This window comes from Haplochromis burtoni, unplaced genomic scaffold, assembly GCF_018398535.1.
Source record: "Haplochromis burtoni strain Fernald_Lab_line unplaced genomic scaffold, NCSU_Asbu1 Contig_35, whole genome shotgun sequence".
In the NCBI taxonomy this organism is placed as follows: Eukaryota; Metazoa; Chordata; class Actinopteri; order Cichliformes; family Cichlidae; genus Haplochromis; species Haplochromis burtoni.
Genome location: NW_024582396.1, coordinates 66,487 through 88,425, shown reverse-complemented (window position 1 = coordinate 88,425; position 21,939 = coordinate 66,487). Strand labels below are relative to the sequence as shown.

Here is a 21,939-nt window from a genome sequence, read left to right as displayed (position 1 = left end):
TTCAAATCCCTTCGTTAGCACCAGATTTCAACATGTGACTGTGTTTCTCATCACATCAGACAAACAGAAAGATTAGAAAAATAAAAGTAAAGAATATTTCTTACTTTTTCCACATGCATTGAGTTTACTAGAGCACACCACAATTTACAGATCACCAAAAAGGGACAGGAGCTTCACATGTTGAGTTTTGGTAATCAAACTCAGCATTTCAGTCTTTATTAATCAGACAACTCACTGAGAAAAATGCTTTCCACATTTAAGATGCTATTATCACACCAGCATTACAATGAAAATTGGAACAATTAATGACCTCACTTTTCACATTTATAAATCCATCCAGTGAGCCGGAGTAGATCCTGGCTTCCTGTTGGGCACACCTGATGTATAATATCGTTTTAGCTGCACTGTGAGTGATCTGACCACAAGATGGTGCTCTGCCCTCAGTAATTACATTTAATGTGGGCTCCAGCCTCTTACCACAGTTCGAAGAGGTAAATGTCAGGTTAATCAGTCATTCCTATTCAAAATGCTAATTGCAAACTTCAGAAAGTTTTAGGTCTTCAGGTCCTTGATGTTGTGTTTTGCTTTTGTTGTTCTTTTTGTTGTTCTTTTTTTTTTTAAACTTCATGTTTTAGTGCAAACTGAACATTCACACAGAAAACGCTTTTAGAAACAAAAACAGACTCGATTAAATAAAAGCCTAAAACATGGAAGTTTTAACTTTCAACTTTGACTCCATAACTTTGCATTTGAAGCAAACAAACAAACGAAAAGAAAGAGAAAATATTCATACTCATATCAGAATGTTTAGCATCTCTGTGTATCTATAAGGCTGTGCAGGTCCTAGCTGTGTTTGTGTATATGAATCAAATTTAAAATACACCAGTCTGGTAATATTTAAAACACATAGCAGCTTAACAGCTCTTGACAATTTCAATATGAGTTTGATTAAAGTCCAGCTGCAGATCAAGTATATCAGTAAGCCAGTAGCATTGACAGTAGTGATGGACTGAGGAAAGTCAGGCACAGGTTAAAGTCTGAAAAAGGTTTGTTACCTTATTTATTTACCCCGTTAAAAAAAAAAAACTTGGTTAAATTATACAAAAATCTAAATCATAAATAAGGGCAAGGTAACAGAACATAACTCAAAAACCAGCGTGCCCCAATACTAGTAACTCAAACAATCGGACCTACCGAAATGAGACAAAGAGAAAACTTAAATAGTAGCTGATCAGCCCACAAGGACACAAAAAGTGTACAACTCACTAAAACCTCACTAAAACCAACATAACAAATTCCATCCCCCCCAAGATCCAGAGTTGTGGTATGACAAAATTCGCAGGTCTCCATGTAGGCTTGCTCCGCCCCTTTTCCACCTCTTAGCTCAAGGGGCTGGGAGCAACAGACTCTGGGAGACTAAATCATACACATAACACTATAAACTAAAATGTGCACACTTATTTTAGAATACACTAAACCAAAACCAATTCTTTTTTACCCTGTAAATTAAATCCTATATTTAAAGGAAAAACAACTATGTGTAGTGTTATGTATAAGTCTGTTGTAGCGCTGTGATGTTTGATAGATGTTACCCAATATGTGTGGCTGTAACTTCAGCCATCACAACAGTAAAAGGCAAATAAATGTGCCCAGGTCCTGTTGCATTCTCAGTTTTCCTGTCATTTTTAGGGGGGATTTGGAGTCTAAAGCTCAGGACTAGACATTTGTGTGCATTCATTTATGCCAGCCACTTTAATAAGGCACCAGGTGAAAGATGTTGGCTCTGGTTCACATACTATTATTTTCATTTGGTGCATATGATACACATTTATACAACTGTAGAACATAAAGAATCACTTATAGAAACCATAAATAAAAACTGGAATGTTAAAAAAAAAAAATTCATATTCATGTGGGGTTTTTTTTCTTTCTCAAAGCCACAGGGAGCCAGCAGAGATGGAGACTACATGCAGCTCTGGAGCCTTAGGTTTCTGACCATTGTTCATACTGGATTAATGCAGCTGCAGTGGGTATCTGCATTAATGGTGTTCCCTGTGTCTGCACCATAAATTGCACACAAAAGACACCAATGTGACATTAAACATTATTTCTGGGGACTGCATTGTAAAGCCTGACCATTAGAGCGTTGGCCGCTGCCAAAGCAGAGGGTGAAATGATCACATAACCAAGCTTGGTTGTATAAGGGCAAAACACAAACACAGGAACCGGCTGTTTAAAGGTTCCTAACAGATGAATCAAATATTAGAACCTTGGCCATTAAGAATGAACTGCAAATGTCTTGGCTGGTCTGTGCCACACAGCAGGCTTTATCATTATTGAGATAAAAAATAAAAATGTTTTCAGGACATACACCACTGTAGGAATCTTTCATAAGACAAACCCTTTTTAATTTGTTACCCAAATAACCCAGCTAAAAGCGAGCATTCCTACAACATTTGCAAACGTCAGCTATCCATCCGAATGACATCTTTAAGAAAGCATTTTGATCTTTATCATTTCAAATATCATCCATGTAAAAGTTTAAATAAGAGACAATATTTTGTGGGGGTATCAGATAATTTTTAAAACATTTGTTTTTATAAAACATCCCTTTAGTGTTATATGGTAATACGTTTTCAAGGGGCTACTCAGAGCAGAGATGTTAGAATGTTAAACTGAAGTAGAAATAGCCATTTTAATAAAAGATCGACGTTCTTGTTTCTCTGATTCATTCATTTCAGACGTACTCTTTCCACTAGCTGGAGGACTTTGAGAAACTACTAGCCTCAGCAGTGTTGGGGAGAAAGAGCCAGGTAAAATACAGGCTATCAGTTATATCGCTTTTGTCATTTCAAGAATATATTTAGTTATGTTTTGATAAGATATAGTTTTAAGATTAACATTTAAGAGAAGACAAGTTATTTTTCACGATTTTCTGGATGGGCCTCTAACTGTACATGGACCCCTGGGAACATGCCTTGAATGCCTACAGGATAATTCATCCAGGCTCTGGCCCGCAGGAAGTCTCCTAAGAACTAAAATGAGTTTGACCCCCCTGTTCTAGTCCACAGACAGTGGATAGTGAGCTGCAGTGCAAAGTTTCAGCCACCAGAGTGCAGGATGCACCGCAGATTTGAGGAAACTGCTCTTTGTCGTTAAAGATTTCTCCGGTCATTTTAAGTCAGCTGAAGCCTTCAAATTCAAACCTCATGTAAATAAATAAATAAATAAATAAATAAATAAATGAATAAATAAAAACTGAGGAGCATACTGTCCCGAGTCACCGAGCTGGGGACTGCAGTGTGCTCACATGGCTCACGATCCTAATTTGAAGATACTTTAAATGTGCCTCTTCGCCATTACTCCATTTCACAGGAGCTTAAACTTTGACCCCCGATAGCTTTATTGCTTGAGCAGTCTGTCTCGTGTTTTGGTCAAGTGGTCGCCATGGTGACCCATTCCCACGACAGCCACGTAACCGGAGCTGCCAGGCAGGTAGAGCAGGTAACCGTGGCAAGCAATTCAAGGCAGCAGGTGTGTGTGAGAGAAGGCAGAGCCAGAGGGGGAGAACAGACAAACAGAAAGAAGAAACGGAGACTAACAAAACCCGGAAAGATCAACACACATTCACGACTCTGTGAGATAATCAAAGAAAGAAAGGAATAAAAGTGGAGGACGAAAAGCAAACTCAGGCCATGGAGGCCACAGTGGACGAGGATGATGGGACGTTCACTAACATCTCTCTGGCAGACGATACAGGTAATCCACTTCTTCAGATTTAGCCCTAACCTGTCCTTTATTTCTATTTGCACAAACAGCTTTTAGCCTGCAGCCAGTCGACCAGATTGTAAACGTCGGTCTGTCAGTCACAGTTTTACACAGATAGTCGCCTCAAGACTAAGACAGGAGCTAACCCCCCTCTATTAAACTGATTCCAGTGTGCAGCTCTATGTTTTAAAACTAAAAAGTTGCTTAAAAAACAGCTCATTGTTCAAAAGCATGCGCTCTTTGGGTTACAGGTGAGGTTATGTTCTGATTATTATTGTTATTTATTTATTTATTTTACCTGGAGCAAACGGTCAGAGACCGTTGTTTTTAATGTTACAAGCATGTGACTGCACAGAGGGCAATAAGGTAGAAACAATACCACAGTGTTTATATGGGTGTGTGGCATTACTGGCTGGGGTGTGGCTCCTTTTTACTTCTCGGATTTCACACTCTCCGATTGTTACTAATCTTCACTATGTACACATGAATCTCAAACTATAATATTTTATTTAGAGTTGAAGTAAGTAGCTCGAGAACAGCATGTAAGCAAAGAGAAAAGAGTAGACGCCACAGACTGTAAATAAAGATGGCTGCAGTCACCTTCAGAATCATCAACAGGTTTGTGAATTCCTGCTATGAAGCCCGGACTTTGAAATGCCCGGAACACTTATTGTGGAAGTTGATGCACTTATTAAACTTTAAATTAATTTGAACAGTTATTGTCTTGTTAATATATGTGTTACTATTAAGGTACCAACATCAGCAGCTGTCTTACAGTTCAGTTACACAGTTTAGCCAGTTAGATGCTGCTCAGCTGCCTGTGTCAAATCACAGACAATATATAAGATGTCTGTAGCTTCTGGTTATGGAAAATTTTGTAATCACAAGCCATTAGCCACTGAGTGTGCAATTTCACAGTGAGATCCATCCCTTGCTTTTCACATTCAGTTCTGAAACACCAAGAATCTCAGGGCTTCCTAAATTTAATCTGTGGTCTGTGTGGTCTTTACCCACTTGCCAGTGAAAGCAGATACACCCACAATTATGCAAACTGGAAACCTTAGTTGTGTTGTGTTTCCTCTTACAAATCCCCTCTAAAGACCCAGTTTCCTATTACCTAATAATCCTAGAATGCTACTCATAAAGACCTTGGAAGCCACACACACTCCACAGAGCAGAAAGGAACGCACAGGAGGATGGATACAGGGTAAACTGGCCTCAGACAACTGTTGGCTGAGGCAGCAGTGCCCCCACAGGGTTTGGGTTTGGCTAACAAGCAGCAGCATATGGAGCTGAGGCCACAGGGGTGCCACACACAGACAGACAGACATGCAGGCATGTAATAATGCTCACACAGGTCAGATAACACTTCATTCATGCATTCACATAGAAAACTATAGATGTGCATAGATGTGTGTGTGTGTGTGTGCGCGCTGGGGTTTCTACCAGACGGAAAAGCATGAGCATCTGTTAGGAAAGCTGTGTGTGTTTGTGTGTGTGTGTTCAGAACTGACATATCTCATTGTTAAGAAACAGGGTATAATTCAGGGGACTCACGTGACATAACACTTATTGAATAGAGCTAAACGGCTAAAACATATTACATCTGGTTCTACATATAAAACCCCGCACTTTGGTTGGGCGAGTCTTCTTTTTTATTCATTAATTTATTTTATTATACTTAGACTGCATGCTGATTGGGTTGGTTAAGGGCACAGTCTCAGCTGCTGCTGGCTTCATGCCTGAAATCAAAATGGCAGGTGCCGTAAAGTGGATTAGTAGCCTTGTGGCAAACCCACATAAAGGTATTTTGCGAGTCTAAAATAGAACTAATTCCAACATATTTAATAAAAATGAAAATATGATAAAAACCCACGAAATCCAACATTTCTGTTACATCACGAAACCGGAAGTTTAGAGAAAGTCTCCGGTGGTGCGTAATGCATGTGGTATGTTGCTCCCCCTGTCGGTTGGTGTGGTAACACACAGCGGTGTAGCCGTCATCGTCTTCCTCCTCCTCCTCGTCGTCATCATCATCACAGCTGTGTGTCTGTTTGCAAGGGTAACTCCGCTAATCGGAGAAGACTTTTTTTTGTTGCTTTAGGTGAGTTCATACTCCTACATCTGCTGTGTTCCTAAATTCGAAGTATAAAAATTCGGGACGTATTTCTGTCTGAACTTAAAACTAGCCAACAATTTGCTTGTAGCAGTTAGCTGCTCTTCGCTCGGTGCCACGGTGTAAATTTTATTTGTCAGCGAAAATTTAAATATCAGACAGACCAGGTGGTTTTGTTTGGTTTCTTCTTATGACGCGTTTAAACGTTTTTGGTGTTGAAAGTAAATTAAGTTTCAGAATCGTTGGCTTGGTTGGCCACTGAGCTAGTTAGCTTATGGAGCTAATCTATCTACGCCCATTATCGGACACGTTTGTGCTGTTTTGGCTTGTGTTGTCGGGGAAAACTGCCTCCAGCACCTTGTCCGATGTTTCGGCCGTGGCTTCGAGTGGGAATCGTGATGTGCTAGGAGGTGGAGCTTTGTGTATCTGTATGTGTTTTTTAGCTAAATGCTATGTTTTGGCGCTCATTGCTGCTTAATCGTTGCTTCAGTGTCAGCATCGATTCGATTATTGGACGGCAGACCGGCGAACTAATGAGCGCCTTTTATCCAAAGCAGCATTTGGCTCCTAACACGCGTTTTATTGATGCGGTATGACCACAGCACTCTCAGCCTGGGTGCGGTGTGTGCTCCCATCATGCTATCATCACTCACTCAGACACGGTAACGGTTACCAAATCCAAACAAACCAAACAAAATTACACTATTCACACAAACGATCAAAGTTACTTTGTTGATCAGTTAAATCACTGATACAGTGCATTTAATTTGAATCAAAATTTCCCAAATTCTCTATAGTTTATAATAACAGTAGAATGATAGTAATAAATGTCTTATGATAGTCTTTATAAAGCATTCTCCGCATTAAAATAACTGTAACTGTTATTTCAGCTGCTGGTGCACTCATTATAATTTTAGGGATGAGCTGAGTACATACTCAGTGTGTAGGAAGGTTAAAAATGCTGTCATCCTTATTCAGAAAAATCCTTTTTGTGTCACTGTTTGGTCTAGAATTAGTCATGAATTACTGTAACAGTTAAGGCACTTAATCTCTGCAGACTATCAGTAAATGAGTGAGCTCTTTATAATTATGTAATAAGTAAATTAATAGGTTTATTAAGACAAAGGCAACTTGACAAGAGTGCAACCCGGTCACAAGCCAGTGCTCCTAGTGTTGGTCTCAAGCCTGGATAAATGGGGAGGATTGTGACAGGAAGGACATCCCGCGTAAAATCTTGGCCAAATCAACACACGCAGCTTCCCGTGTTGTTGGACAACAGGGTGCTGGTGGATTCTCTGCTACTACTGGCCAAAAACAAAGGGATAGGGAGAGATAGAGACAGATGATCTACTGTGGTAACCCAGTTTCAGTGCTTTAGGATTGGAATAAACCTGGCTTTACACTGCAGGATGGAACAGGTCTCGGTCTGGTTCATACCTCAGCTCGTGTTGTCAGGAGACATGAACTAACAAAGTGCCAGGGAGCTGAGCAGTAGAGCTTCAAAGTTATGTCACAGTAATTCAAGAAAATTTATGATAATGATATTTATGACAATATAGAAAACTACCCAGCAGCAGTTTCAATATTTTTCAGCACTGTGACTTTAAACTTGAAGGGAATTTGTCTTATATTGTAATGATCACTGATATCTACTGATATGAAATTCAAGTTTTTGGACATATTGCCCAGCAGTAAGACTGAGAGTAAACAAAAGGGGGAATCATTATAGCTGGAAGTCTGTCATCTGTAGAGCATATAATAATCAACCTAAAATTTAATGTTCAGTGATTCTACTAATAATTAAAATCACTGTCTTATATAGACTTTCCATTATATCCTCCCCATATAAATCTTGTCCGTGTGTTCTGTAATGTAAGTAGGCCACCCTGCCTGACACACCAACTCTACTGACATGAAAATGTAAACACTGATGGCACCATATTTACTGTTGTTTATGAAAAGAGAGATAGATTGTACAGTGCCTCTTAAAAATAAACTCCATGTTACAACTCACAGCTATAACGGCGCTTTTCTTTGTCTCACAGTGGATGGTGGATCTGCAGCCCTGTATACCAAACAGGAGAACGAGCTTATCACCATGAACTGCGACATAGATGGTACGTGTGGGTGAAACAGCCTCCCTCAGGGTTAGCTTGTGTAGAAATACTACTACTACTACTACTACTAATAATAATAATATGATAATAATGATGCTGACGTGTATTGTTGTTATTTCAGGAGACATGGAGAATCAGGTGGAGGTTGAGGAGAAGACGAGGTTGATAAATCAGGTTTTGGAACTTCAGCACACACTGGAAGGTAAAAAAAACAAAAACAAACCCTCTTAACACACAAATTAAATTTTACCAGACGGGAACAATGACCTCATGGATGAAACACTCTAAAATGATACAGCTGCACATTTTCTGGTTTTATATCAGGAAACTTCCTCTGATATCCGAGGGCCTTTTTTTGTATGTACATCCTGCGTTTGTTCCCTAAAACAGATTCAATAAAACCCCCAAAAATCACATGTTTCTGATTTAACACGCTGGACGTTTCTCTCTGTGCAGCTGCCTTTTCTCCTTTTACGTATTCTTTCTTACTGCATGAGCTGTAAAGTATTAAATGCAGATTTTGATAAGTAAAAAACTGGTTTGGGTTTTTAAAAAAAATCCTCATAGAGGGAAAAAATACAGAAATAATTTACATAAGTCACATGTTGATCTTTCAGTGTGTATTCTGGTAAATTTCTATATCTAAAGCTTTAAGATGGGTCTGGGCATGTCTGCTTAAACAGCTTCCCGAGTGACCCAGGCCCATTTACAACATGGATGGATAAATGCGAATCTACTAAATACTAATAATTAAGTGATAATTTGTGTGACAAAAATTGTACAGGGGGTCAGTAAATGCTAAGAAAGGGGACCTAATGGGGAAGAGTATGCCTTTTAGCTGCCCGTTTCCTTTTTTGTCCCAGACCTGTCAGCACGAGTCGATGCAGTCAAAGAGGAGAACCTGAAGCTAAAGTCTGAGAACCAGGTCCTCGGCCAGTACATTGAGAACCTCATGTCGGCCTCGAGCGTCTTCCAGACCACCGACACCAAGAGCAAGAGGAAGTGAGTTACCCTCAGTAAAAAGCTGGAGTCCTGGGCCAGCAGCTGGGAGAGGAAACCCATCATGGAGACGTGGAGAGGGGTTTGTTTCCTCAGCAGATATGGGAGTTTCTTTAACCACTTACCCGAGTCAAAACTAACAAAATAAATATCAAATAACCCCATAAACGGACTTATAGATGTAAGAAATATGTGTATATAATTTCATTTGGACCAGGGCTGCTTTTCATCAGCTTCCTCTAAACACTACAGACAAAGTAGATGTCACCCCTTTAACTCAATAACAGTAAATTAAGAGGTTGAGGGTCTTCTTACCTCAAGTTTGTCCGTAATGCTCGCTGTCAATCCGATATGTGTAAAAAAACAACAAAAAACAAAACAAAGCTGTGTTTCTGTTTGAGGCCGGTTCTGATTTCCTGCGAATGTCCCGCCTTTGACGTGTTCTGTTTAAAGGCGACCCCAAAACAAACCACAGATATTACAGATCCTCTTTGACCATGAACCTCATTATCAGCACTGGTTTAATTTATTTATTTTTGGTAAAGTATTTTGTACGACAGCTGGATCTGTTCAGGTCTTGGATGTCACCTTGTCTCTGTAAAGCACGACTGTGTTCCTCCACTTAAAAGCTGGCAAGCTGAACAGTATTATGCAGAGTGTATTTGGCATGTTTGAGTGATATTTGTTTATGTATGTTTTTTTGTTTGTTTGTTTGGCCGATTAGCATATCTACTGAGATGTCAATAAATCAATAATCACTGAAAAACAGACTGTATAAAGTTACCAAGAACTTTTTTAAATCAAGAGTAGGTGGATCCAGGATGTGCAGATACCTTTGAAAGCTTGTTAGCAATATAAATAAAAGCACAGATACTAAAAGTCTTGTAAACTTGCACTCTGTACCAGATTTTGTCTTTATTAACATCACTCAAGTCGGATTTTCTGTGTTTTTGCAGACCTGTGAACTTAATAGTGCGTGTTTGGTCCAAATAATTCCAAAAGCCACGGGATAAATACTCTAAAAGTTGCATCTGTTCCCTGCCTTCCCCTTTAACTGCAGGAGCAAAAAGCTGCAAAGAGGCCTGGAGTGTTATCGATCCATTAATCCAGGCCTGCAAGATGGGTTTGATCGTAAGATGAGTTGATGTACTCGGAGGGGGGAGGGTGTGCACATTGTCGTCTTCTTCAGATAAAAAGGGACGTGGAGGGGAGGGGCCAGGTGAAATTTACTTTGAGCAAGGATTTAATTCGCTTTTAAAATGAATTTTCCCAATTATCCTAAACAGTAATGTGCTTTTTGTAAAGTAAGGAATTAGGAAGGCGAAGGGAGGCAGTGAGTGCTGTACATGGTGTAATTTATTGATGTTATTTTGTACAGTTGTACAGTGGGATTTTAATTTGTTTCCAGCATGCTGCCTGTGCCCTGCCTGCACACGTCCTCGTGTCATCCTGTATGTAGACGTTCTGCACCTTTGCCTTTAAATTCTGTTTTAATAAAATCCTGAGATCGAGCCTCTCGCTGGTTATTTTGTCACCTGTACAACCTGAAGTCTGTAAATGAAAGCTGGACATACCCACTGTGGCACCCCCCATTGGTTGGTGCTGTGTTTCTCAGACTGTAGAGCAGGGATGTAAAAGTCATTTGACATCATGAGCTACACACACTTAACCCCTGAGACGTCTTAATATAAGAAAAAGGAACAACTTCAGCATTATGTCTGAGTGTTTTTTTTTTAATATGATAAATCTATAAAATTACAGAAAAAGTTTATTGCCCAGCTAGTTCATGGCTCAGACTGACGGGACTCCAAGTTTGTTTTCTCTTTCCCGTCTGAGCAGATGCAGCTTTCTGCACCATCTCTTCGACGTCCTTATCGCCGCATTGCGTTCGCGTTCTAAAAGAGAAATCGTTTCCTTGTAATTAAAACAGATTCTCAAGTAAAATTTCACTGACTCATCTACACAGGCATTTTATAGAAGGCTTTAATCTCAACTTTATTCTCAAAATGATATTGTTTTTCCTGAAGTGACCCCTAATACTCGTTCGACTGTTGTGCATTTATAAAACAATGTTTTTGTTATTTCACAGAAAGACAAGAACAACTATTAGGTTTATGAAATTTATAAAGTTTATAAGAATACAGTTAAAAGTTCTAAATCTCTGCACTCCACATTTTCCACAGGCCTCCAGCTGGATTCTAACCTGTCCAGCGATTAAAACTGGTGGGGTATGATTTTTCTTTGGTTTGCCATTTAAATAAAAAAAAAAAAAAAAAAGGAACCATAGGGATATTAAAGCCACAAAATGAGCGTGTCCACCATCGGCATTTGTTTGAGCTTTGAGAGCTTCACCTAGTCCCCCGCCCATCAGCTGTTCTGACTTTAACACACTGTATACGCAGCACTCCATCGACCCCAACAGCACGTCTGAAAAATCCAGCCGTGCATTCTGTGCTCCTCTGTCTCCATAATCAATTATTTACACAAATTATATATTCAAATTCCTAATATTCATTGACAGCTTTAAACCAGAGATGATGAGTGAGGCCTCCTCTAAAGCATACCCTGCTTTATCATTATTTTTGACTTTAATGGGGACCATTCATTTCTAAACTGTTGAAGTCCATAAAGTCATCATAAAAGTGTTTACAGAGGGTGTATGCATCTTTGTCCGGTCTGAATAAATCCCAGAATAAGTTTTCTTATTAAATAAGTTTATTTTCAAGAGCAATGTACAATTTGCAAACAAATGTAAACAGGGATATCTGCCAGTGTGTGGCGAGAAGGTGAACTACAAAAAGCTTGAGACAGTAATAGAAAACAAACGAGCGTCAACGTCTTCCCCAGGCTGCAAACTAGATCTGACCTCCGGCTAGCCGGGATAGATTCTGGGAAAGCACTGCTGAATGAGACACGTCCTCACGGCTTTTTGTTCTGTCTTCCAACTGATGGCCGAGACTTGAACTGTACTTATTTTTGCTCAAAGCGCTGACGGTTTCACTTTGATTTCAGACCTTGGCTCAAAGTAAGCACGTCAGAGGCATTTAGTTTCAGGAAATCTGCCTCGAGTCATTTAAAACACTGCAATATTAAATTTATCTGTACTGCAAAAGAAATTGCAACCAAAAACAATAAATATGGTAACCAGTGCTAATCCTCAGTTCTTAAATGCTATAACTTAGTATAAAACACACATGAAAGGAACTAATGCTCATTACAAACTAGCTGAAATCTAAACATATCATTTTTTTTTTTTAGAAGAGGTAATCTTTAACCCTAAACTGAGACGAATTTGTCTGTCCTGAAGCTGTAGTAACATCTCACACAGCCTTCCTCACAGCCCGGCATCCTCTCCTGCTCTTGAAACCCGAACATTTAGAAAATCTGCCAAACGGTGTCCTTGAACACGTTCTTAAAAAAAGAAAAAGGACACTGAGAGAATGGAGTCTAACTTGAGAGAAGTAGCCCCTACGATATGCGGTAAAAATGGGACGAACAACGCACAGGCGCTCTCTGCTGCTCCGAGAGGAGAGGATATGATGGCAGAAGAAACACGGCGAGCAGGAACTGTGGTGGAGGAGGGGCGGGGCCTTTTTCATTTTAGGGCTGACAGGCGTTTCGACAGCGATGGCTTATAGAAGGAGAGAAGGATGAAGAAAAGTGGATGGAGGAGGAGGAGGGTAAACAGCTAAATGCACAGACTCTCTGGGGAGCTTATCTGAGTAGACGGGAAGAGGGAGAAACAAGACGAGGGGATGGTACAGGATGTGGTGGGGGTGGGTGGATGAGGAGGAGGAGTGGATGGGGCAGCCGGTGGGGTGAGAGCAGGCTACCAGTTAAAGGAAATGCATGCTGCTCCGCTCAGGGAGGAGGGAGCAGCGGCGGCGGCAGAGACGACCCTTCCACCTCTTCCCCGTTGGGGCAGAAAGGAGACAGCGGGCATGACGTTTGCCTCCTCAGTCTTTCCGTACCCTCCTCTTTCTCACTGCTTGTTTGTGGCTCTCTTCGGCAACGTCTCCTTCATCCTTCATCTGCGGGACAGAAAGCGAAGCGTCAGCTTTGATGCTGGAGCTGTACCACAGCACTCGTGCAGCTGACACATTATTAAAATGTTAAAAGCTTTATGAGGTGTTGGGGACATGTCAGGTTGAGAGTTATTGGGCAGTTTTGACCATAAAGCCCGTCTTGCAAACGCAAACGACAGTTCCCAAGTGATCTGTAAGATTAAAGTTTTATTCTAGTGGCTGTGTTACAATTCTGCAGCAATGTCGAGTTTTATGGTCCAGATTTGGTTAAAAGGTGAAGAAACAGGTGATGTGTACTGTATCAAAATCTCTGTTCTTTGTGTAGCTAAAAAATAAAAAACCTGTCAGATGTATCGCTGTCAGCTGAAGTGAAGTTTGGAGTTTGAGGCTGTTTGGATTTTCATATTTTGCCCCCTTAGGGTTACTGCTGCTTGCACCGCTCTGAGCAAGGACATTAGCCCCTCATTAAGGGATGCTTTGGACTACTGGCCCACCTCTACTGCAGGATATCTATAAGGGCAAAGAGAGCCCCAGACAGCAGCAGACTCGAGTGTGCCGATAACAAACGTGGAGACGGGCTGAGAGACCCTGAGTGATCCAGAGGCAAGCTTCCACCAGTTCAGCTACGAAAAATCTGTTGGATCTACTTTCTCTAAAAACATATTTTGATCTCATTTCAGTCATCTTGTAAACAGAGAGTGAGTTTGGGCTTTTAGCAGCACAGTGAGACAAATCAAAACAGTCACTGCATTAATTGGCTGTAATACCTCCACAATTTAAGCAACTGTTTCTGTTCAACCCCTTAAATTAAAGCTAAACTTAAGTCACATCTTGATAGTTTCATTTTATCCTCTTCTGGTGGTAAATAGAAAGAAAATATGTCAAAGACTTGAAGTTCCCTGACTGCACAGCTGTTAATTTTTTATCATTTCCCCCTGTTGAACAGATGACACCAACCTCATCTTCTAATGTTCTCCCTGGAGCTTTGCTTTCCTCTTCTCCTTCCTCCTCCTCCTCCTCTTCCTCCTCCTCTTCTTCTTCATCGTCACCCTCTACATTGTCCCCTCCTGCTTCTGCATCCTCCTCGGCTTCTTCTGTTGCATTAGGGAAAAAAAAAACAAAGAGGACAGTAAGGGGAGAAAATATGATCCAGAACAGTGCAGTATAAATGTAGGTGAATGTGTGTCACCTGCAGCTGGTGCTGCTTCTGTAGCTTCAGCTCCTTTGTCTTCCTCCTCTTCCTCCTCCTCCTCTTCTTCCTCTTCCACATCAGCCTTGGGCGGATCCACCTTTTTGTACACGTAGTCATCATCCGATTTCTGGGATACGAGACATCACAGCAAAAGTCAGGAAGCTGCGCCTATGATCTGAAGTCTAAATTAATGTTTAGCAGGGTCTTAGTACCTTTGGCCAGCAGAAGAGCACGAGCAGTCCCACAGGCAGGCCTACTGTCAGTATGTAGATCACCCAGAGCCACGGCCGCTCCTCTGCTGCCATCATCAGCTGAGCGAAAATCCCTGGCTGTTGAGACGGAGGGAGAGACAAAGAGTAAACCGTGAGAACTTCTGCACAGAAACGTGACAGCTCTGTGGCACGTCACACGCACACAGCAACCCCGCACACGTGCTCCTGACCTCGTTAGCACTGGCCACCAGTTTCTTCAGCCCCCAACTGTCAGACGCCCAGCGGTCAGCAACCTCCTTGTGAGAGGTGATAATAAAGTTGTCAAAGTAGATATCTGAGGTCATGGACCACAGCTCCAGTCCCAGAGCCTTGAATGGTGTCATCCTGAACGGCTGCAGGTCCTCAAAATAGTCCGGGTTAAGGATCTTACGAGGCTTCCACACTCCCTTAGGAGACAACACAAAGCATGGAGGATACAGTCAGAAGGACCCATAAATACAAATATACTGGCCAATGCTGTTTTGCTGATAAGATGTACTAATAATACACATTAGCAAACATCACGGTTTTAGCTTTTGTCTAGAGATAAAAAATAATAAATTAATTTTAAAAAACTATGAAAATCGTAAAGAACCAGCCGTGCAGGGGCAACTTGGTGGACACTGTGACATAAATTTAAGTTATGTGTATAAAACCACAGAACAATAGTTACCTGATAGTTAGGATTGTCCACCAGGGGGGCTTTCCACTTGCCCTTGTACTGAGGATTGTTGATCATGGGACGCTTCCACACCCCGCAGCCAGGAGCCGTCTCACAGGCTGGGTTAGGGATCTGCGGCGCCTCCCATTCTCCATCCATCTCCTCGTCCCTAAGGAAACACAGCGACAAGCTGTCACCCTGAACCATTCCTCATTCCAGTTAGCATGACTGTAAGACCACGGTGAAAGAGTTTGTTTACCAATCTTCTGGTTTCTCTGCATTGGGGTCAGGGACAAACTCCGACTCATCATCCAACCAGCCCTCAGGCTTCAGTGCATCAGGGTCTTCGATCTTTGCAGGTGCATCCTCATCCCTTTGTTACACACATACAGCAGGGTTTGTTATTTGCTAATATGCTTTTACATTTCAGCTCTTTTACCCATAAAGACCCCATCTGATGACCTCCGCTGTACTCCCAATGTGGACTCACAATATATATCAATAAAGATGTGGTTTAAAGAACAACAAAATAGTTTCTGGATTTGTCCAAGCTTAGCTGCAAAGACAGAGACCAATGAACAAAATGGACAGAACTGAACTTTCAAAATAAGAGCAAGGAAGAGTTTTCTGCCTGTCAATTGCAGATGGTGTTGTTCTGACAGATAGCCAGACTGAGAATAACTGAACATTTTCGCTCATCAGTTCTAGCCTCAACTTGTGTGTCATTCTGTACACTAGTATGGAGACTATAGTCACCAGTCATCGGGCTTCACAGCCTCTGGGTCGGGAATCTTGGCCCTCTCGTCCCAGTCGTCTGGCTTGGAGTCATTTGGGTCGTCTATCTCTTTGGGTGGGTTGACCGGAGGCACCATGTCCTCCAACAGGTTGCCACGGCTCACGCTCGACTGATCGATGAACAGCTCGTAGCTGTTGTCCGGGTTCAGGACTGATGCCAGACAGAAGTGACCAAAGTAGAAGAGTAGAGTGGATTTTAATGTCATCTGATGAAATCTGAGTCTTACTCCAAAATGAGATCATACTACAAAACAACACTGAGTGCTAAATGTCTTCAAATTAGCTACATACGCAGCGTGTAGAGGTGAGTCTTCTTGTCAGTGTAGAATTTCTTGAGGTCGACGTCGGCTCTCTTTGCGTGCTTCTCCTCCATGTCTCTGTTCAGAGGATTCTTGTGGCGGAAGATGAAGTGCAGCTTGTAGTCCTCGCCACATTTGTCCGGTCCAAACATGATGGTGTAGGGTGTACGGTCATGGAACTGCTCCTGTAGTGCAGAACAGAAAAAAAAATACTTAAGCATTTGGTGGATTAGAGAAATTCACCCAATTCTACCACAAATGTCAGATTACAGCACAGAAATCTGGAGGTTTTGCTAATTATGGTGGATTATAAAACATGTATACAAACCAGGTTGAGACTGCCAGTGTCGGAAAGCAGTTTGATGTATGCTCCACCACAGTCGATACCATCTTGGAAATTCACTTCATACCTACGACGCCACATAACAAAACTGTTTAATGGGTCCAGGTTGCGACTTCTCTACATAACGAGGGACAAAGTGTGAACTCACTGAATGACCAGAGGTTCATCCTTGAACACAAAGGGTTTGTCCAGCATTGCAGAAATGGCGTGGTGTTTAGCCCGGGACTTCAGCACCAGGCCCTGGTCTCCTGGAACCTTGTTCTCCTTCAGCTGCTCCACAGCCCACTTCCCTGCAGCCACAGACACAGTAAATGGACAGTAACACTTATTATTATGGACGATTGTCTCTTTTAAACCAGTCTGAGTTTTATTTTTACTGCCACAGCTTTTAGTCTTGTGGGTTATATGGTAACGTTTTTCATAAAAGCCTACTTTTTGGGATGTGTGGTGGTGCTCACTGTGTGTCAGACAGCTTTAAGAGGACCAGTTTCTGGCTCAGGTATTGTAACCTCATGCTGCAGCAGTTATGTTGCCAAATGAAGTACAATTAGCACCAAAAAGAAAAGGTGGCCAATACTATACAAGTTAGACCAACTATTATAAATATCATCATCATTTAAAAGCATAATTTCTGCAGGTTTTAAGAAGTTACATTTAATAACTGACTGAGCGAATTTTCAGTCAGTTATTAAAAACTGCCAACCAGTCCCATTGGTTAGAAAATTTGTTGTGAAGAATCAAGCATTTTTGCCATTTTGCCGATATGACAAGATCGAAGTAGAACTAAACGCAGAACCCAGAGGAGTCTGATTTCCTTTTGGAACCACTGAAGTCGCTCCCTGTTGGCTATGAGAAAAAAGGCTGGTTTAGGTACTAATTTGAGCGCTTACATATGTTACAATGAGCCTGACTTAAAGCGTGGTTTGCTTTGATTGTTATAGGCTTAATTGATAGTTTTGTTTAGTACTTTCAATATACTTGCGTTACTTTGAATTTAATGCAACTTAAAATACGATTTTCAGACCTTTCAAACAATGGAATCATGCATGAGGAATACGTGATGTGAGGAAAACGCCCACACGCATCTTGAATAGGAGGAAGAGAACAGCAACAAACCGTCATATTTGGCGATGTCACCATCCGCGTCCTCCTTCACTGTTTTTGACAGCTGCCATCTGTGGAGATCAACATCATGAAACACACACACACACACACAGACAGACACACTCTTTGATCCGCTAAATCTCTGTGGGAGACCATATAAGTTTGGGCTGTATTTTGGAAGTTTGTGTGTTAAACAATACCTGTCCAGTGAACCATCATCAAATGTCTCTGCAAAGTACACATCTCCAGTGGGAACAGGAGTCTTGTATGTTACCTGGTGATATAATAAAGGATACAATAAGAGGCTTTGCAGCCATCAAATAATCTTCTGATTCAATTCATTTTACTAGATTTCCTGATTTTTTTTGCTCTGCTCCAGACCTGGAAGGAGACATTGGAGTCAGTGTCCTTCTCGCTGGCTGTGCTCTTGCTGTGCGTCTCTTTAACCTGCTCGCTCTCATCCTCCGCCATCAGGACCTTTAACTCTTCCTCATCTAAGCCCATGTCATCATCGTCGTCGTCAACGACGACGTCTGAAACATCAGCCTCCGACTGCTTCTCGTGGGCCGCCACAGCTGCCACAGCCAGGGTGGATAGAAGCAGCAGCAGGAGCCACGTCCAGCCTTTTTCCAATTTCATCTGTAGCAGGAGGGTTACAGAAGTGTGAGATAAGGGATGTGCATGGTGTTAGAGCCAGAGTAAAAAAGGGCGTGGGAGGGGGATGGGAAGAAGAGGCAGGTGTGAGTGAGATGGATTTTATTTATGGAGAACAACGGGGAGTGTGTGTGTCGTGTCAGGGATAAAAATAGAGGAGAGACAAGTGGGTGAGGGTTAGAGGGAAAAAAAAAAAAAAACTACAGACATGGAGGTTACATTAGGACACAATCCTACAAGATCAGGGACGTGTATCCTCAGATCATGACTCTTAAAATAAAAAATCTGCACATTTTCTGCTGTGTTTTTCCACCAGACGAAACGCCTTAGGAGCAACACCTCTACTTCACTACACATCTTTTAATATCTTTCTTATTTTTTGCAGCACATGCACAGTATGAATACGCATTTGAAATCTAAACTGTGGCGATTTAGCATGCTGAACATCAGCTTCAATAACCTCCCATTGATCAGCCCACACCCGCTCGCTCTTGTTGCGAGCAGCAGGAAATGAAAAGCATCACTGGAGACAGCACAGCGGCATGCTTTCCCTTAATTCCTAATTAAGTTTAATTCCCAAACTGGTGTTGTTCTGTTTGCTAACAACAGAGTGCAGGAGGATCAAAAGGATTGTGATGAACATAAGGGAGAGATGATGAAAGAGCAGCATAATGAAAAAGCTGTCTTATCTTTAAAGGCATTGTGCTGTTGCTCATGTGTTTGCATCTTTGGACTGAAAGCGAAGCTCAGTTTGAAAGAGAGCTCAACATTTAAAAATCAGGTAAGTTTGATGGGGTGTAACCATTCTGTTTTATCACGGTTTCATCTTCCCCTGTTGTGACAGCCATGTGGAGATGCTAATGCCTGGTTGAAGTGCGCTAGTCTGGTTAAAGGTGTGATGTTTAATGAACGTTGAGTTAACGAGTAAACTGAAAATATAGCAGAATAAATTCGTTGATTCTGCCTGAGCAACTGATCAGGCTTATGGTAAAAATAATTAAATTGAATAGGAATGCACCAAAGATATGGCCCAGATCCTCACTCAAAAAGCTGGATGGGATATCCGCAACAAACAGCCCATAAACAGCCCAGTTCTATGTCCTGTATTTATGCTGAAGAGCTAATTTAGACTGGGGGAAGTTAACAGCAAAGGTTCAGCAGTCTGGAGGTATTTCACACCTTCAACATCAACTGATTTTCTTCATGTTTGAATATATTTTTTATTCAACTAGAAACTGTGGTACCAGGATCAAGAAGCTCAGCAAAGACTCATTTGTTTACTATACCTCTGTACATTTGTTCAGAGAGACATTATATTTGGTAGAAGCTAGGAGGACACTGGTTCCACTGTTGTGACTTGTTGTGAAACACTCGATGCACAATTTCAGCTGAACAGTAAAAGGTCTCAGAGAGAAAGGAAATGGAAAACTACCAATACATTTTAAAAAATATATATTGTTTGTGTTGCGCCTGATGTCATGCATTATTCTTCTCATTGAAATAAAAGGAGTCAATTTCTAAACTAAATTATCAGCTTTTATTAGCAAATTATAAAATCTTGTATGAATGTGCCTAAGTTTATTTTAAAACGTCAGTATATCAGAGTTAAGTTGAGCTTGATGTTGCCTTAGCACCGAGAGAATGATTCCTAGTTTCCTTAACACAATGAGAAATACAGCATAATCAAATACTGGCATTAGATCAACGCTCAATTAGATCAAACCCTATCTGCAGACATGTGAGGTCTAGTTATTTATCTTGGAACTGGAAAAATTTGGATTGGGGCACCACTAGGTAAGCCACTTCCCCACTGGCTTCCCTTTTCAAACCAAGGAGCTACACCCATCTTTTATTCTGTCTATGGTTTGGGGTTTTAGGCTTCAGGTGTCTCAACTTGGCCTGTCATGCTAATACTCTGCAAGGACACATCGACTATATCTTACCTGGTGTCAGTCTATCAGTTATGCAGGTAACTCCCCCTTTAGCAAACAGATTTATTACTGGACATAATCTAGTACTCAACAGCTGTCATTATCTTTACCCCACAGTCACGCTTCAGTCCTCCTGCTGAAGTGTGCAGGGGCTATATGCCTTATCAGCATCTGGTTGACTCTAAACAGCGCCAATGTGACATTTTTCCATTTATAACCATTGTCATAACACACGTTTACACAATAGGGATAAAAAAACTAAAAAAATAAAGGTCAGAGGCGCTAACATGGCTGCCACCAAACACAGCAACGTCCAGGCTCTTTCAGAGAGCGGCTCTGGCTGCAGGAGCTGCTCGGCTAGCTGATGTTAGCGCGCCAGTCACAAACGGCAAACGTTAGCACAAGATAAGCTCAGCCAGAAATAAACTAACGGGCTCGTACCAGGAGCCCGGTAATTCAACACACACTGGTGTTTAAATTAAAAGATGCTAATGATTAATTTGAAAGCAAAAGGCCGCCGAATATCGCATTCTTCGGTTGCAGAAATGAATGAACAGCAACGGTTAGCTGGCTACATTAGCAGTGATGTCGCACAGGGAGGATGGAGAGAGATTGAATGAGCGCAAACAAACCTTTGCGCCTTCTGGATATCACGGAGAAAAGAAAAAAAAAATCCGTCGATGAAAACTGCTTCTCCACGCAAAAACACGGGAAGAGTTATGTGGGGTGAGCCCGCTGAATACTACTGGGATACAGTCGAGGAGAGCACGGTTATCTGCTGGAGGAGATGGACCGTGGATGACAGCTCGGCCCGGATAACGGTGCGCCGCTGAGGACAGGTTCCTTTGCGACTGAGCATGCGCACCAGGGTGGCTGGAAGCGTAAAGGGTGCATTCAGGCACCGCAGAAATTAAGAGCATAGCGGTATTCACAAGTATGAAATGACTGAAAAGGAACACTCAGGATTAAACACATAACTAAACAAATCTTGAATCTTGAATATTTAAAAAAAAAGAAAAAGTAAATGAATACATATATAAATAAAAATAGCTTACAAATTACACAAATGAAAAAGCTCAATGACATTATTTAGAGAAAAATAAATTTCTCTAAATAATACATTTATTAATACAAAATTTAGAGAAAAAAGTAAAATAAACAAGTTCAGAGCTCTTTCTTGTCTGTCAGGGTAAAGGTCAAGCTAACAGATGATGTGAAGGAGGAGTCTCCATGAACTATGATTTGGAGATTAACCTGTGACCTGAGAGTAGGGAGGAGTTAGAAGAGAGTCTGAAAGGGTGGAGGTATTCTCTGGAGTGAAGAAGAATGAAAATCGGAAAAACCAAGACTAGAACAAGGAGGCAGACCTAATGGTGAAGACAGAAGAAACCAAAGCTAGTGAAGGTAGATTATTTTAAATATGACATATAACATAATTTCCTCTTGAATGAATAAAGTATTTTGATTCCTGGAGTCAATCATCCAAAACAACACATGAAGAAGAACGTGCAGGTAGAGGGGATTTAGACACGTGTTAGTGATGATTTGTGGTAGAAAGACAGTAGCAAGAATGAAAGTGAAGGCTTTCATGATGGTATGAGACCTGCTGTGAAGGTGGTCCTGATAAAAAGACAGGAAGCCGAGCTGGAGGTGGAGTTAATAATGCTAAAATTTTCATTGTGAG

At 41.3% G+C, this 21,939-nt stretch overlaps 2 protein-coding genes across 3 annotated transcripts; one reads left to right on the top strand and one right to left on the bottom strand.

Moving 5' to 3' along the window:
* Positions 1 to 3,504: 3,504 nt before the first annotated feature.
* On the top strand, positions 3,505 to 10,511 carry LOC102313324 (short coiled-coil protein B). Of its 2 annotated transcripts, none has more exons than XM_005919141.3 (4): positions 3,505 to 3,759; positions 7,930 to 8,001; positions 8,123 to 8,203; positions 8,865 to 10,511. In XM_005919141.3, the coding sequence occupies exons 1-4, from the start codon at positions 3,696 to 3,698 to the stop codon at positions 9,005 to 9,007; spliced, it is 360 nt and encodes a 119-aa protein (XP_005919203.1). In that variant the 5' UTR covers positions 3,505 to 3,695; the 3' UTR covers positions 9,008 to 10,511. The 2 variants fall into 2 exon arrangements, with proteins under 2 accessions (XP_005919203.1, XP_005919200.1); XM_005919138.3 differs by lacking the exon at positions 3,505 to 3,759 and adding an exon at positions 5,698 to 5,872.
* Positions 10,512 to 11,697: 1,186 nt separating this feature from the next.
* clgn (calmegin) lies at positions 11,698 to 21,115 on the bottom strand. Its single transcript, XM_005919137.2, has 15 exons — positions 20,888 to 21,115; positions 18,052 to 18,309; positions 17,871 to 17,944; positions 17,683 to 17,741; positions 16,715 to 16,856; positions 16,552 to 16,633; positions 16,216 to 16,408; positions 15,886 to 16,075; positions 15,389 to 15,502; positions 15,142 to 15,298; positions 14,660 to 14,875; positions 14,430 to 14,546; positions 14,215 to 14,344; positions 13,983 to 14,119; positions 11,698 to 13,031 (listed from the first exon to the last, which is right to left on the bottom strand). Exons 2-15 carry the CDS (start codon positions 18,307 to 18,309, stop codon positions 12,957 to 12,959), a joined length of 1,944 nt encoding a protein of 647 aa, XP_005919199.1. The 5' UTR covers positions 20,888 to 21,115; the 3' UTR covers positions 11,698 to 12,956.
* Positions 21,116 to 21,939: the final 824 nt, after the last annotated feature.

Bases quoted from the DNA above. Each gene is read 5' to 3' on its own strand.
- LOC102313324 (XM_005919138.3), top strand. From the start codon at position 5,713: ATGTGGTATGTTGCTCCCCCTGTCGGTTGGTGTGGTAACACACAGCGG. The intron at 8,002-8,122 runs GTACGTGTGGGT...TTGTTATTTCAG, and splicing joins CATGAACTGCGACATAGATG to GAGACATGGAGAATCAGGTG. The intron at 8,204-8,864 runs GTAAAAAAAACA...TTTTTGTCCCAG, and splicing joins ACTTCAGCACACACTGGAAG to ACCTGTCAGCACGAGTCGAT.
- clgn (XM_005919137.2), bottom strand. From the start codon at position 18,309: ATGAAATTGGAAAAAGGCTGGACGTGGCTCCTGCTGCTGCTTCTATCC. The intron at 16,409-16,551 runs GTTTGTATACAT...TCTGCACTACAG, and splicing joins ACACTGGCAGTCTCAACCTG to GAGCAGTTCCATGACCGTAC. The intron at 14,120-14,214 runs GTGACACACATT...CTAATGCAACAG, and splicing joins AGAAGCAGCACCAGCTGCAG to AAGAAGCCGAGGAGGATGCA.